General features: G+C 44.4%; 1 protein-coding gene across 1 annotated transcript in view; it reads left to right on the forward strand.

Moving 5' to 3' along the window:
- Positions 1-17,641, forward strand: part of LOC126212758 (serine/arginine repetitive matrix protein 2-like) — a 629,880-nt gene that overhangs the window by 318,888 nt on the left and 293,351 nt on the right. The window contains exons 3-4 of the mRNA XM_049940165.1: positions 407-624; positions 8,115-8,313. Coding sequence (XP_049796122.1) covers positions 407-624; positions 8,115-8,313 — 417 coding nt within the window. The remainder of the gene's footprint in view (positions 1-406; positions 625-8,114; positions 8,314-17,641) is intronic.

Consider the following 17,641-nt stretch of genomic DNA (forward strand, 5'->3'; position numbering starts at 1 on the left):
CTGATTTCTCAGGATCTATGCACCAAAATTGCGTGAAAATGTAATCACATGTCAGTTCTAGTATAATATATTTGTCCAATGAATACCCGTTTATCATCTGCATTTCTTCTTGGTGTAGCAATTTTAATGGCCAGTAGTGTAGTTCTATGCAGCCATTCCATTTTTGATCTCTGTGGCCGGTTAATCTGAGACATTGTAGTGATTTATCGCAATTTATGTAATCGCAATTTATGTAATCGATCAGTGACAGTTCTTCTCGCATATCGGTATTCAGCTATACGGGGTACACGAAACTGAGGCATCTATGCCTGGGTGTCTTTCGTGTTACCATTGGACCTATTGTAGTTTCAGCGGTCGACCTCACCCGAACCTGAACCTGGACCCGTGCTGTGTTTGGATCTTGCAGAGCAGTCTACGCCGTCATCATCGCCGCCGCCAGAGACAGACCCGACGAACGCCGCCGTCTCCACCGTGCTCGTCCTGACGAAAGACGAAGTCTATCCGGAGGAGGGCGAACGGGAAGAAGCAGGAATAGAAGACAGGTGCCCTCAAGAGGGACTGCAGTCTAGCGGAGAAGTCACAGCCACCGGAGACGCCTCAACACCCCGAAAACCTCAGCAACAGGTGAGTGTAAAAGACAGTTTAACTAAGTCTGCAGGCTTTCGTGGCCGTTGTCAGTGAAGTTACAATCCTCTGGGTTATTAGGCCGCGACATATTTCTTCTAAAATGTTCGTCGTTTCGACCCCTCTGCTCAGATCTTCCTCAGGATCTTGTGGTGTCCGCTACTGCTAGAACACTGTCAGAGACGAGTGTCGCGTCCACTTATACAGTGTGTTACAAAAAGGTACGGCCAAACTTTCAGCAAACATTCCTCACACACAAATAAAGAAAAGACGTTATGTTGACATGTGTCCGGAAACGCTTAATTTCCATGTTAGACCTCATTTTAGTTTCGTTAGTATGTACTGTACTTCCTCGATTGGCCCAATTGAAGGAAGGTAATGTTGACTTCGGTGCGTGTGTTGACATGCGACTCATTGCTCTACAGTACTAGCATCAAACACATCAGTACGTAGCATCAACAGGTTAGTGTTCATCACGAACGTGGTTTTGCAGTCAGTGCAATGTTTACAAATGCGGAGTTGGCAGATGCCCATTTGACGTACGGATTAGCACGGGGCAATAGCCGTGGCGCGGTACGTTTGTATCGAGACAGATTTCCAGAACGAAGGTGTCCCGACAGGAAGACGTTCGAAGCAATTGATCGGCGCCTTAGGGAGCACGGAACATTCCAGCCTATGACTCACGACTGGGGAAGACCTAGAACGACGAGGACACCTGCAATGGACGAGGCAATTCTTCGTGCAGTTGACGATAACCCTAATGTCAGCGTCAGAGAAGTTGCTGCTGTACAAGGTAAGGTTGACCACGTCACTGTATGGAGAGTGCTACGGGAGAACCAGTTGTTTCCGCACCGTGTACAGCGTGTGCAGGCACTATCAGCAGCTGATTGGCCTCCACGGGTACACTTCTGCGAATGGTTCATCCGACAATGTGTCAATCCTAATTTCAGTGCAAATGTTCGCTTTACGGATGAGGCTTCATTCCATCTTGATCAAATTGTAAATTTTCACAATCAACATGTGTGGGCTGACGAGAATCGGCACGCAATTGTGCAATCACGTCATCGACACAGATTTTCTGTGAACGTTTGGGCAGACATTGTTGGTGATGTCTCGATTGGGCCCCATGTCCTTCCACCTATGCTCAATGGAGCACGTTATCACGATTTCATACGGGATACTCTACCTGTGCTGCTAGAACATGTGCCTTTACAACTACGACACAACATGTGATTCATGCACGATGGAGCTCCTGCACATTTCAGTCGAAGTGTTCGTAAGCTTCTCAACAACAGATTAGGTTGCCGATGGATTCGTAGAGGCGGACCAATTCCGTGGCCTCCACGCTCTCCTGACCTCAACCCTCTTCACTTTCATTTATGGGGGCATTTGGAAGCTCTCGTCTACGCAACCCCGGTACCAACTGTAGAGACTCTTCGTGCTCGTATTGTGGACGGCTGTGATACAATACGCCATTCTCCAGGGCTGCATCAGCGCATCAGGGATTCCGTGCGACGGAGGGTGGATGCACGTATCCTCGCTAACGGAGGACATTTTGAACATTTCCTGTAACAAAGTGTTTGAAGTCACGCTGGTACGTTCTGTTGCTGTGTGTTTCCATTGCATGATTAATGTGATTTGAATAGAAGTAATAAAATGAGCTCTAACATGAAAAGTAAGCGTTTCCGGACACATGTCCTCATAACATATTTTCTTTGTGTGTGAGGAATGTTTCCTGAAAGTTTGGCAAGGAGTTTCCTGGCGTGCGTGTTGGACTAGTGATAGTATTGGTTAAAATTCATACGGATACCACTGGTGGGCCATAGTTGTAGGGTAGTGCAGAAGAAGGGGCGTTGGTAGCTCACCTCCTGTGGATAACATTGGCGGTCATCGTCATTGGACAGGAAGGGTCTGTTCCACACTCACGTCGGAGAAGGTACAAATGGTTCAAATGGCTCTGAGCGCTATGGGACTTAACATCTGAGGTCATCAGTCCCCTAGGACTTAGAACCACTTAAACCTAACTAACCTAAGGCGTCACGCACATCCATGCCCGAGGCAGGATTCGAACCTGCGACCGTAGCAGTCACGCGTTTCCAGACTGAAGCGCTTAGAACCGCACGGCCTCCGCGGCCGGCATGCTGGAGAAGGTTTATTGGTTGAAATGCCTGCTACCACTGTTGGTTGGTCGTCATCAGTGGCTAGATTCGAAACGGACAGAGCAAGACAGGGGGAATGTTTACGCAAAATATTATTGTCCGTCGAGGTGACTTGCAGCGCGTTGTTCATGCCGCTCACACACCGCGGCCGCGTATTTACTTCGTTGATGGCGGGGAGCCACGATGCCGGAATCCTACTACTCCAGCACGAACGCCAGGAAACTCCTTGCCCTTTATAAGTGGACGCGACACTCGTCTCTGACAGTGTTCTAGCAGTAGTCGACACAAAAAGATCGTGAGGAAGATCCCAGCAGAGGGTTCGAAACGCCGAACATTTTTAGAAGAAACTTTACGCGACCTAATAACCCAGATGATTTTAACTTCACTGACAATTTAAGTAATTGCTTAAGTGACCATCCGCAGTGGCCACCAGTAAGCATATTCGGAAGCTTAATTGCCCGTATGAGGTCTTCCCATTTTTGGAAATATCTCGTAAGGAATCGCGAGAAAAATGTTATAAAAATCGTAAAAAAAAGAGGATTTTTGGATATCCAATCTTCTGACTGGTATGATGCGGCCCACCACAAATTCCTCTCCTGCGCCAACCTCTTCATGTCAGAGCACCACTTGCAATCTACGACTTCAATTATTTGCTGGATGTACAATCCTTGTCTTCCTCGACAGTTTTTCCCATCTACAGCTCAGTCTAGAACCATGGAAGTTATTCCCTGACGCCGTAACAGGTGTACTACCATCCTGTCCCTTCTCCATTGTTGTGCACATACTTCTGCGTAGGCAGCGCGTACACAACTTTCCCACTAGAGCGCGCCCCGCTAAGCACAACAGCGCAGGCGCAGCGCTCGTCCGTCTCCGCACTACGAGATGGCGCTGCCTTAGAGACGGACCAAATTCTGCTTCCACCGATCCGCGTATTACTATGTAACGCAGCCAATGAGATGGCTGCTAACGTAGAAGCTTTTCTCCTCACAGATCACACTCACCCAGTGATACCTGAATGCGCGAGGTATTATTACGAGTGTACAGACCTCTGATTAGTCAGTCTGCATTCGTCTGCACCAGTCTGTACCAGTCTGCATTAGTCTGTACCAGTCTATAGTCAAGTTTCAGTCTGCGCCTAATAAGATTATCATATTCCTGTACATAGCCATGAAGATAAATGAATAGACACTTTGTCAAGTATCAGAGATATGTAAGAATAAGATTAACGTACCAAGACCAAAGGAACTTCAGATTGTCAGTTGTAAATAGCATCCAGAACCAAGTTAAGTTATTTTTATGCTTGTTATTATTTTAGTAAATGTGTGTGAAAATGAATCAAGTTCTGTTTAAAGTTGGTCACCGTCAATCTGCTACTCTAAGCGTGCAAGTGGTATTTCTATCGTCTGACCTAACGGCAGAAGATAAACACGCCACGATAAGACAACGAGACATATTGCTGACACTCGCCTACTTCGTTAGAGCGACAAGTCAAATAATCTGATGGTGTGTGTACCGAAGGTCTTACAGTATGCACATCACATCCTTCTCAATGTTTTCCACATATTCCTCTCCTCTCCGATTCTGCGCAGAACCTCATCATTCCTTATCAGTCCACCTAATTTTCAACATTTTCTGTAGCACCACGTCTCAAATGCTTCGATTCTCTTCTGTTGTGGTTTTCCCACAGTTGATGTCTCACTGGAATACAATGCTGTGCTCCAAAGGTACTGTTAGACATTTATTCCTCAAATTAAAGCCTACGTTTGATATTAGGAGGCAATTGCCTAGGCCACAGTGGATACACCGGTTCCCGTCAGATCACCGAAGTTAAGCGCTGTCGGGCGTGGCTGGCACTTGGATGGGTGACCGTCCAGCCGCCATGCGCTGTTGCCATTTTTCAGGGTGCACTCAGCCTCGTGATGCCAATTGAGGAACTACTCGACCGAATGGTAGCGGCTCCGGTCACAGAAAACCATCATAACGACAGGGAGAGCGTTGTGCTGACCACACGCCCCTCCTATCCACATCCTCTGCTGAGGATGACACGGCGGTCGGATGGTCCCGATGGGCCACTTGTGGCCTGAAGACGGAGTGCATTTTAAACTAGGAGACTTCTCCTGGCCGAGTATGCATTTTTTCTAGTGCTTGTGTGCTTCTCATGTCCTCCTTGCTCCATCCGTTGTTGGTAATTTTGCTGCCTGTGTCGTGACAGTCAATCATGATGTTATGTTTTCCGTTGCCCCCATTTCTGCCACTTTGATTACTTTAGTCTTTCTTCGATTTTCTCTCAATCCATATTCTGTACTCATTCAACAGACCATGTAATTCTTCTTCACTTTCACTTAGCATAGCAATGTACCACCGAATATTAACGTTGATGTCCTTTCACCTTCAACTTTTATTTCTATACTTAGACGTATAGATTGGACAGCAGGGACAAAGACTGCATCCATGTCTTACACCTTTTTTAACCCGCGCACATCATTCATGATTGTTCCCTCTTGGCTTTTGTACATATTGTATATTACCCGTATCTCCCTATAACTTACCCCTATCGTTTCAAGCATTTCGAACATTCTGTACCATTTGATATTCTCGAACGCTTTCTCCAGGTCGACAGATCCTATGAACGTGTCTTGATTTTTCTTCAGCCTTGCTTCCATTATCAATTGCAACGTCAGAACTGTCTCTCTGGTACCTTTACCCTTCCTAAAGCCAAACTGATCGTGATTTAACAGATCCTCAGGAGGATGTTGTCCTCAGTCCAGAGACTGGTTTGATGCAGCTCTCCACGCTACTCTATCCTGTGCAAGCTTCCTCATCTTCCAGTACCTACTGCAACCTACATCCTTCTGAATCTGTTTAGTGTATTCACACCTTGGTCTCCCTCTACAATTTTTACCCTCCACGCTGCCCTCCAATGCTAAATTGGTGATCCCTTGATGCCTCAGAATATGACCTACCAACCGTCAAGTTGGGCCACAAAATTCTCTTCACTCCAATTCTGTTCAATACCTCCTCATTAGTCATGTGATCTACCCATCTAATCTTTAGCATTCTTCTGTAGCGCCACATTTCGAAAGCTTCTATTCTCTTCTTGTCCAAACTATTTATCATCCACGTTTCACTTCCATACATGGCTACACTCCATACAAATACTTCCAGAAAAGACTACCTGACAGTTAAATCTATACTCGATGTTAACACATTTCTCTTCTTCAGAAACACTTTCCTTGCCATTGCCAGTCTACATTTTATATCCTCTCTACTTCGACCATCATCAGTTACTTTGCTTCCCAAATAGCAAAACTCATTTACTACTATAAGTGTCTCATTTCCTAATCTAATCCCCTCAGCATCACCTGACTTAATTTGACTACATTCCATTATCGTCGTTTTGCTTTTGTTGATGTTCATCTTATATCCTCCTTTCAAGACACTTTCCAAGTCCCTTGCTGTCTCTGACAGAATTAGAATGTCATCGGCAAACCTCAAAGTTTTTATTTCTTCTCCATGGATTTTAATTCCTACTCCGAACTTTTCTTTCGTTTCCTTTACTGCTTGCTCAATATACAGATTGAATAGCATCGGGGAGAGGCTACAACCCTGTCTCACTCCCTTCCCTACCACTGCTTCCCTTTCGTGCCCCTCAACTCTTATAACTGCCATCTGGTTTCTGTACAAATTGTAAGTAGCCTTTCGATCCCTTTATTTTACCCCTGCCACCTTCAGAATTTGAAAGAGATTATTCCAGTCAACATTGTCGAAAGCTCTCTAAGTGTAGAAATGATAGAAACGTGGGTTTCCCGTTCCTTAATCTGAGTCGTAGGGTCAGTATTGCCTCACGTGTTCCAACATTTGTATGGAATTCAAATTGATCTTCGCCAAGGTCGGCTTCTACCAGTTTTTCCATTCGTCTGTAAAGAATTCGCATTAGTATTTTGCAGCCGTGACTTATTAAACTGATAGTTCGGTAATTTTCACATCTGTCAACACCTGCTTTCTTTAGGATTGGAATTTTTATATTCTTCTTGAAGTCTGAGGGTATTTCGCCTGTCTCATACATCTTGCTCAGTAGATGGTAGACTCCGAATGCGAAAATATTTTGTTGACACCGACCTACATAGGGAGAAACGATCGCCACGATAAAGTAAGGGAAATCAGAGCTGGTACGGAAAGATACAGGTGTTCATTCTTTCCGCGGGCTATACGAGATTCGGATAATGGAGAATTGTGAAGGTGGTTCGACGAACCCTCTCCCAGGCACTTGAATGTATCCATGTAGATGTAGATGTAGATATAGAATGGCATCATAAGGACGGCTGTAGGTGTTCCATTTCCTTAGAATTTTTGTGGGTAACTCTGATCGTTCGTGTGCTGTGGTGTAGAACTTGAGTCCAGAGACAGTGTAGTGTAACGGCGCAAGTTTTGTATGAATGATTTTCTTTTAACATATGAACCATGTGCGGACTTCGTCACCTACGTCAGTTACCACACTTCAAAATTATTTAAATTCTTTTTAAATTGTCTCTGAGTGGTTCTTGAACGAAACTGTAAAACATCATCATTTAAGTCGTATGCGCAGAATTACGTCACTCGGTCCAATTTGTTTGTGCAAACTTTTTCCAATTTAGATGTCGTTTTGTTTCTTCTCAGAAATTATATTAATGCAAGTTACCTGGTTTAATAAATATTAGAACCACATTGAATAAACTTTCAAGAATCACACTCGCGATGAACGCTGTCAAAAATTAATAATCTTGTCAAATAAATTACGTAACATAATTCTTCATAAATAAATTCTCGGAACACGAATTTAAACTTTAGTAGCATCCACTAGTTTATTATCTTCCTACATATAGACGTGAACCCGAGCCTTGACAAGATAGAACTGAACATTTACAACATGATAAACTTTCTATGACGTCATTGTTGTACAAACATTACAAATTCCTATTTTTTAGTTTTTAGAAGCACGACGCAACAACTCGGTTTCAGGATCTTCTGTTGCTCTTTGGCTGTCGACCCGCGACGTATAGTGGCCAGCAATGTTCTCTCTGGTCCCGGCAGTGAAGATGCTGTCTCCGTTCGTTGCGCCGCCCTCTCCGTACATGAAACATAAAAAATTAAATACAAACTTTAGACAATTCGCAACTATTACAAATATTACAAAAATACATAAAAAACACTAAATTAACTTATATTCACCTGCAAACTGGGCTGACACTGGTGGATGGGTGACGCTTCAATTTCGCGTCCCACTACAACAGGTCAGCTGGTCGGCGTTGCGATTTGCACGAGTTTGGGTAACTGGAGAGGGCGTGTCCACAGGTGGAGGATAGCAGCGCAGCCGAGACGTCCGGCGAGGAGATGCCGGGCCCCCCGGAGGGCGAGGCCGAGGTGCCGCTGAAGAGGGCGCTGGACCACATCGAGCAGCTGCAGCAGAACCTGTCCACCAGGCTGAGCCCCGGCGCCGTCCAGGCCATCCGGGCCGAGCTGAAGGGCGCCAGCGCCGCCGCGTCGCCCTCCGGTAAGTCACGACACCCGCACGACGTCACAGCAAGTAAAAGCGCCTGGTTAGGTCCGCAGGACGGAACAGGTTGTCGGAATTGTGGAAAGGGACCAAAAATGAGCAGCTGTCACTTACACTCGAACACACACAACTTCATTTAGTTGCCCAAACATTACAGTGCAATGAATAAAATGTTCTCGGGTTTCCAACCGAATCAATTGCTTAAAACTACACGAGCTTTCGGCCAAGGATTGCTTGCCCGAAAGCTCGTGTAGTTTTGAGCAATTGACGCTGTTGGAAACCAGAGAACGTGAGTCATACCACTTGACAATAGCCAAGGATTGCTTGCCTGAAAGCTCGTGCATTTTTAAGCAATTGACGCTGTTGGAAACCCAAGAACGTGAGTCATACCACTTGACAATAGCCAAGGATTGCTTGCCTTAAAGCTCGTGTAGTTTTAAGCAACTGACGCTGTTGGAAACCCGAGAACGTGAGTCACACCACTTGACAATGGCCAAGGATTGCTTGCCCGAAATGTTGTGTAGTTTTAAGCAATTGACGCTGTTGGAAACCCGAGAACATGAGTAATACCACTTGACAATGGCCAAGGATTGCTTACCAGAAAGCTCGTGTAGTTTTAAGCAATTGCCGGCCGCTGGTGGCCGAGCGGTTCTGGCGCTACAGTCTGGAACTGCGCGCCCACTACGGTCATAGGCTCGAATCCTGCCTCGGGCATGGATGTGTGTGTTGTCCTTAGGTTAGTTAGGTTTAAGTAGTTCTAAGTTCTAGGGGACTTATGACCTCAGCAGTTGAGTTCCATAGTGCTCAGAGCCATTTGAACCATTTTAAGCAATTGACGCTGTTGGAAACCCGAGAACATTTTATTCAATCTTATCTCCATGAGACTCTGCTTTCAAACATTACAGCGCAAATTTCCGAGCGTAGCTATCGTCTGAATATGTCAGAGAATCTTTTGGCTTAAGGGCACAACTTCTTTAATTTTTAAAACGTCTGAAGGCCCATGATTTGAAACACAACTACAAGAAATTTTCAAAAGGCAGAAAGTGCAAGGTTTTATCCTTAAATAACATTTCAAATGAGGCTCACGGCCCCAAGAATCTAAGACTTGACAAGTAAGGAATTATAATTTTAAAACGGTTGAAGGCCCATGTTTTAAAAACACAACTACAATTGATTTTTTACGAGGTAGAAAGCCCAAGCCAAGTTAGCCGAGAGTCCTAACGCACTGCTTCCTGGACTCGGGTAGACACGAAGGCCCCGGACCGAATCCGCCCGGCGGGAAAACGATGATGGGCGCTGTGCCAGCCAGCCCGGATGTGGTTTTTAGGCGGTTTTCCATATCCCTCTAGGTGAATACCGGGCTGGTCCCCACGTCCCGCCTCAGTTACACGACTCAGAGACATTTGACACACATCCGCACTTTTCCATGATTTACACTAGATGCAGACAGATGGGGTACTCTGATTCCGTCCCGGGTGGTATGGGGTGGCGGCAGAAAGGGTACCCGGCCACCCCTTCGCATTAACATGCCAAATCCGATTTAGCTACGCCAACCCCGCGTCCAATGCGGGACCAAGGCGCCAGTGATAGCGAAAGCCCAAGGCTTTATCCTTAATTAAATTTATTTTTAAAATAAGGCTGAAGGCCCAAATAATGTACGATTTAACAAGCAAGGAATTTAAATTTTAAGACGGTTGAAGGCCCATGATTGAAAAACACAACTACAATGAATTTTCAAAAAGCAGAAGGCCCAAAGCATTATCAAAAAATATTTTAAATGCTGCTGAAGGGCCAAACAGTACAAGACTTAACAAGCAATGAATTTAAATTTCAACACAGCTGAAGGCCCATGCTTGAAAAAAACAATACATTAAATTTTCAAAAGGCAGAAGGCCCAAAGCTTCATATAGAAAAAAATATTTTAAATCAGGCTGAAGATCCAGACAATGCAAGACTTGACAAATAAGGAACTTTCAGTTTTAAATTGGCTGAAGACCGACTATTTAAAACGGAACTAAAAGCATACAAATTCAAACCATCGGCTATGAGCCTTTAAAATACACAATCAAACACCAATAAGAAAAGGCAGTACAGCCAGCGGCGCTCAGAAGTTTCTGGGGTCGGTCTGCACTTGAAATACTAACGTTCGCTTAGGGCAGACAGGTAGCCAGCCCAGCTATATCCGATCCACCGGAAACCCAACCGAGAGACAGTCAACGGACCCACCGACAAGACGACTTGCTTTCCACCGAACCAGTGCACAAAGAACTCCAGAGCCAAAACGTAAAAGGCGTAGCCGCCCACAACCAAGTATGCACAAGCTGTCAAAACTACACACACGTGTTGGACAGCGACAACACGGTGAGGAAAGGACGCTGCCAGATTTTTACGTCAGCTGCCAGGGCACGTAACCGGAACGCTAACGGCCACAAGGCAGAAAATTCCGCTGGTGCACTTGGACTTCAAGTAACCAAAATACAGTTACAGTCCACCGGATGGTGGCCAAACTTTCGCCAACTCCAACACCCGCTGTTGCTCACAGGAATACCCCCAACAGCCAACCATGAAAACCAATGGCACAATATGAACTGTCTGGCTTCGGTAATTAAATCACCACTCAACTTTGATGTCCTGGGTCGGTGAGCCTCGAACCTCTTATCACACAGAACAGCTCCCACACACTCCGACACTGCGTAAAGACCACCAGCAGGCCCGGCCCACTGCTCCGCGTGGAGATTTCCCGGCTGATCCACACCAACCGACCGACTGCCGCACACCGGCCAGCCGGAAACTATAAGCACCAGACCAAAGATAGTACAAGGTAGGAATATCGAAACACACCGTTGCTGCCACATGTAGAAGGAAGAAGGACTACGGCATAACCGCAATAACACCGGGAAACCAAAAGCAGAGTAACAGTAAAGGTTTAAACCAATGCATAAGCTGGGACCAGCATGGCTGAGGGCGGCCAAGTGAAATCGAGACATAAAGTAAATGAGGCATTTATTATCTCTCAGGTAACTGCCATAACAGTGCCAGAAAAAATATCGTAATACCAAGAAGCAGTTGTGCGAAATAAACGAAAGCTGGTAGGCATGTTTCTACACCTGCAAGGTAGTGTCTGTTCAAATTTCGCGCCAGTCATATACTAGCGCCACTGTTGTTGTTGTTGTGGTCTTCAGTCCAGAGACTGGTTTGATGCAGCTCTCCATGCTCCTCTATCCTGCGCAAGCTTCTTCATCTCCCAGTACCTACTTCAACCTACATCCCTCTGAATCTGCTTAGTGTATTCATCTCTTGGTCTCCCTCTACAATTTTTACCCTCCACGCTGGCCCCCAATACTAAATTGGTGATCCCTCGATGCCTCAGACCATGTACTACCAACCGCTCCCTTCTTCAAGTTGTGCCACAAACTCCTCTTCTCCCCAATTCTATTCAATATCTCCTCATTTGTCATGTGATCTACCCATCTAATGTTCCGCATTCTTCTGTAGCACCACATTTCGAAAGCTTCTATTCTCTTCTTGTCCAAACTAGTTATCGTCCATGTTTCACTTCCATACATGGCTACACTCCATACAAATACTTTCAGAAACGACTTCCTGACACTTAAATCTATACTCGTTGTTAACAAATTCCTCTTCTTCAGAAACGCTTTTCTTGCCATTGCCAGTCTACATTTGATATCCTCTCTACTTCGACCATCATGTTATTTTGCTCCCGAAATAGCAAAACTCCTTTACTACTTTAAGTGTCTCATTTCCTAATCTAATTCCCTCAGCATCACCCTACATTCTATTATCCTCGTTTTGCTTTTGTTGATCTTCATCTTATACCCTCCTTTCAAGACACTGTCCATTCCGTTCAACTGCTCTTCCAAGTCCTTTGCTGTCTCTGACAGAATTACAATGTCATCGGCGAACCTCAGAGTTTTTATTTCTTCTGCATGGATTTTAATACCTACTCCGAATTTTTATTTTGTTTCCTTCACTGCTTGCTCAATATATAGATTGAATAACATCGGGGAGAGGCTACAACCCTGTCTCACTCCCTTCCCAACCACTGCTTCCCTTTCATGCCCCTCGTTGACTCTTCTTATATCTGCCATCTGGTTTCTGTACAAATTGTAAATAGCCTTTCGCTCCTTGTATTTTACCCCTGCCAACTTCAGAATTTGAAAGAGAGTATTCCAGTCAACATTGTCAAACGCTTTCTCTAAGTCTACAAATGCTAGAAACGTAGGTTTGCCTTTCCTTAATCTAGCTTCTAAGATAAGTCGTAGGGTCAGTATTGCCTCACGTGTTCCAATATTTCTACGGAATCCAAACTGATCTTCCCCGAGGTCGGTTTCTACCAGTTTTTCCATTCGCCTGTAAAGAATTCGCGTTAGTATTTTGCATCCGTGACTTATTAAACCGATTGTTCGGTAATTTTCACATCTGTCAGCACCTGCTTACTTTGGGATTGGAATTATTATATTCTTCTTGAACGATGAAAATCAGGTTTGCTTTAACACACACTATGACGATCGTGATATTGGACACGGTCAGCTGGTGTTAGCTGTGATACCTTTAAGGGGCTCCGGAACGCCCTATACTTGCAATGTTAAAATAACGCTTATAAATTACATCTTTCCTCACAAAGTATTTGAGGTAGGAAGTTGAACTTTTTATAGATTATTTATTGGAATATGGGCTACAACTTAACACAGGGATTTTACAAAATTTTAGTTCAGTTATTAAAGATGATTTTTTTTCAATTGTAATGAAAATTCACAACATTTTTTTGAAATTTTTTATTTATATATTCAAAAATATACAGTTTTTTGGAAAAATGCAGAAGGTACTGTGTAACATTTACTGAAAGTTTGAAACAAATATGTTTGGAAGATCCTTAGAAAACATGTAAATTAGTATGAGGAAATAAAAGTTTTGGGAATCGAGCGACAAAGATTGGATTAACTTTTTAGTGCATTCCAGGTCCATAGGATGGATTATCTTCATCCTCTGCAAACTCCTCCTCCAGCTTCCTCTTGTTCCTCCTCCTGTTTACTATTGCTTGTATTTCTAGACTCTTTACAGCCCTGTCTGCAGCCCGAAGGCGTTCCTTGTCTAAAGCAAGCATCGCTCGTACCATGTTGGAACCTATCTTCAGTCCCATATTTCTAAATACCTTGCACCTTACAATGTTGCCATCATTGAAAGTCGCAACAGCATCATACACACCAAAGTGAAGTGTTTCTATTCCAACAAATACAGTCTTGGGGTTTCTCGACCATATAACACTATTTACACTTTCATTGGGGTTTTGAGTTTTTCCGTGAATACACTTTTTCAACAGTTCAGGTGCTGCCAAGTCTCTGAAAATAGGTTTTATCACCTGCATTATTGCATGAGGCAGACTATGCTTATGAGTGTACACTTCACCAGTTAGCAATCCTTTGTTATATTTACACCAACTGTCTTCTTCTTTGGGACACAAGCTATGTTGGGGATTTTCATCGTCTTTGTTTACAGTAATAACACATACCTTTGGCTTTCCAACATTTCTCCTTTTCTTAAAAGCCTTCAGAGAATTTCTAATAACTTTACTTTTACTCATTATTATACTTCAACAAAACAGAGACTCAAGAAACAGAATTAATTACGAATATTTTCGAGATAACGACAGAGTAAATAAACATGAAACAATCGACAATCACACCAGCGATATATATTGAACCATCACAGGTTAGCCACAACACATACTTTATCTCACATCACTAAAATGTACCTGATGAACACGGACGTTAATAATAACACCATTTGACAGCAGTTTAACAGCGCCACAGTGGGTCACGCCCATGTAGAACACATTTCAAAAAAAATTTAAAAATAGTTGTAGTCTTCGGAATTGAATAAATTATACATCTATTAAAAGGTAATAGTCTGCAGATTCAGAAAACGCAAAAAAGTAAAAATTGAACTTTTCATGATTTTGAGCGTTTCCGGAGCCCCTTAAGGCGACAAAGACGCCATTCTCGACACCTCACTGAGTTTTAACGATGTCGTGTAATGGGGCTACGGGAAGGTGAATGTTCCTTTTGCGATATTGCAGAAAGACTTGGCAAGAATGCAGCCACTGTACAAGATTGCTGGGAGGAGCAGACTCAGCATTGTAACGGACCGTAACTCCAGGTGTATGTCCGTTGTGCGTAGCATGCAGAAGGCTCGTTCCAGGCACTCAGCTGGTTTCCTTCTAACACACGGCCATCACTGGCACCTACGCAGATCCAGAAACATAATAGATGTTTGTCTTGCTTTCTTGGCCATATTAGATGCCGACCTGTCTGCATCGGCTATTATCATTTTATCGCAGTGTTGCAGCCCAGCGATCATATTCTCACCTGGATTAATTCCCACCTTTCTCAGTACGCAACAGTTTCCAATATTACCACAATTGAACGTAATAACAGCATCATGAACTCCTAGTTTCACTGCAAACGTAAGTATAACAACTACTCGCAACCACACTTGAACAGAACTAGCCGCATGTTTGAAAGCGTGTTGTTTACAAACAGCAGAAACAAAAGAATACCGACCGTTGCATTGTGCAAGGATAGCCAACACACTCGAGAGTAAAATAAAAAAAAAATCCCTAACGTGCAATATAGGGGATATAAAGTTCTAAAATATATGCAGAAAAGTGGGTGACAGAAAAGTGGGCGTGGCACATAAACACACGTGGTAGGAAAATGCCCTTTAAATGCTCGAAAAAAAATTTTTTCATCTAAATACTTTTCAGAGTACTTAAATAAAACCTTAATCTATCGAGGAGTGGTCCCCTTAATGAGTAGTTTATCACAGCATTTTAAATTCTGAAATCGGCTCAATAATTATATGAATTAGTGAAAATCAAATTTTTGGTATCCTCGAAAGCCATCAGATACGCATCCTCCTCCGGGACTGTGCAGCGTAGTGAACAAGTTCGTCCTTTAGTAATATAGATTCTGAGCTCAAACGTAATGAGGCATCTCCAACAGAATGACCTCCTCCTTTAAGCGAACCAGCATCGATTCCGAAAACATCGATAATCGGAAACCCAATTCGCAGTTTTTTTCACACGTAACACATTTGCTGGAATCCGTGGGGAAGGCATTCAGAGAAAATGCCGTACTTCTCGATATCCGATAGGCATTTGACTCGTCTTCAGCGATTTCGAGCAAATATATTGTTGTGTTGGCAGGAGAGCCAACGCCGTGTTACAACTGGAGGCCGAAATGCACGCGTTTTAGCTCACGCAGGCTGGCGTGAGGAGGGAAGAACTATACTGACGTGAGGTCTGGAACATGGCAGGGAATGAGAATTCAGAAAGCGGAGGGAATTAGTTTGATACTTAACTTTAATCCATTAAAGAGAAACGTCGCTCTTGACGGTACATGATTCACAATATTATCTGTTCAGAAGACATATAGTAACTGAATATGGCGCCTTGCTTGGTCATAGCAAATGACCTAGCTGAAGGCTATGCAAACTATCGTCTCGGCAAATGAGAGCGTATGTAGACAGTGAACCATCGCTAGCAAAGTCGGCTGTACAACTGGGGCGAGTGCTAGGAAGTCTCTCTAGACCTGCCGTGTGGTGGCGCTCGGTCTGCAATCACTGACAGTGGCGACACGCGGGTCCGACGTATACTAACGGACCGCGGCCGATGTAAAGGCTACCACCTAGCAAGTGTGGTGTCTGGCGGTGACACCACATATATCGTCCATGCCGGCCATGAAACTCAAGTAAAAGTGACAGAAGTGGCAGATGCAGGCGGCCAAACGTCAGGGAAAGAAAAAAGCATTTCTGGCGCTGCTCGGGTGAGGCGTGAACCATTCACAGGGTCGACAGTTATTGAACTGTATGAAATAAAGAGTTAGGACCTTCTGGCCACTTTGCATGTTTACCAAGATCTGAGTGAATATTCGTTGTCTCGGCGGCTGTTTTGGATAGCGCCATTTTACCACGCACACTATACTTTAAGCACGACGTCACGCGAACAGTTTACATGTTTAGCCCTTTCCGAAACGCCTTCTACCGTTGCCCCGGAAAGCTAACGACCATGCCCCTTCGGACGTTTGGGCTGCGTTTCCGCTGCACTGTTATCCGCGTATGCTCAAATGGCTCTGAGCACCATGGGACTCAACTGCTGAGGTCATAAGTCCCCTAGAACTTAGAACTACTTAAACCTAACTAACCTAAGGACAACACACACATCCATGCCCGAGGCAGGATTCGAACCTGCGACCGTAGCGGTCGCGCGGTTCCAGACTGTAGCGCCAGAACCGCTCGGCCACCAGCGGCCGGCTTATCCGCGTATGCCCGACACGCTTTATATGAAGGGCTTATTTCAATAGTGGTACAAGTCCATTTTTGTTCATTCTAAGATACAGAGTCCTAAAGTTAAATGAGCGCTGAAAACTCTGCAGTTATCTCACCATAAATATTCAAGTCTATATTCAAGTATATATACCAGGTGATCAAAAAGTCAGTATAAATTTGAAAACTTAATAAACCACGGAATATTCTAGATAGAGAGGTAAAAATTGTCACACATGCTGGGAATGACATGGGGTTTTATTAGGAAAAAAAAAGTTCACAAATGTCCGGCAGATGGCGCTGGACAGCAAAACGTCAGTGACCGCGCATAGCATTCGTGTATAAAAGGAGCTGTGATGAGAGAGAGAATCAGATGCGCCAGCAGTCGCAGCATGTTGACGTTACCTGAAAAGGCGCTTTTAGTGAAGCTCACTTGCAAGATGAATTAAGTCACTTACGGTCAGCCTTCATGATAAACGGATACACCAGCAAGGAAATTGACCGAGCCCTCAAAATGGTTCAAATGGCTCTGAACACTATCTGTGGTCATCAGTCCCCTAGAACTTAGAACTTTACTTAAACCTAACTAAACTAAGGACATCACACACATCCATGCCCGAGGCAGGATTCGAGCCTGCAACAATAGCGGTCGCGCTGTTGCTGACTGAAGCGCCCAGAACCGCTCGGCCACACTGGCCGGCCATCAGCATCATCCAAAGTGACAGTGATTTCGACAAGATGTGGTTCATCCAAGATAGAGCTCGACCCCATCGAAGCAGGAGATTGATGTCCTGGAGGAGCACCTTGGGAACCGAATTCTGGCTCTGGGGTAACCAGAGGCCACTGGCATGGGCCTCGATTGGCCGCCATATTCTCCAGATCTGAACACGTGCGATCCCTTTCTGTGCGACTACATTAATGACAAGGTGTACAGCAATAACCCTAAAACAATTGCTGAGCTGAAAACAGCCATTCGGGAGGT

Source organism: Schistocerca nitens, chromosome 11, assembly GCF_023898315.1.
Source record: "Schistocerca nitens isolate TAMUIC-IGC-003100 chromosome 11, iqSchNite1.1, whole genome shotgun sequence".
Taxonomy (NCBI): Eukaryota; Metazoa; Arthropoda; class Insecta; order Orthoptera; family Acrididae; genus Schistocerca; species Schistocerca nitens.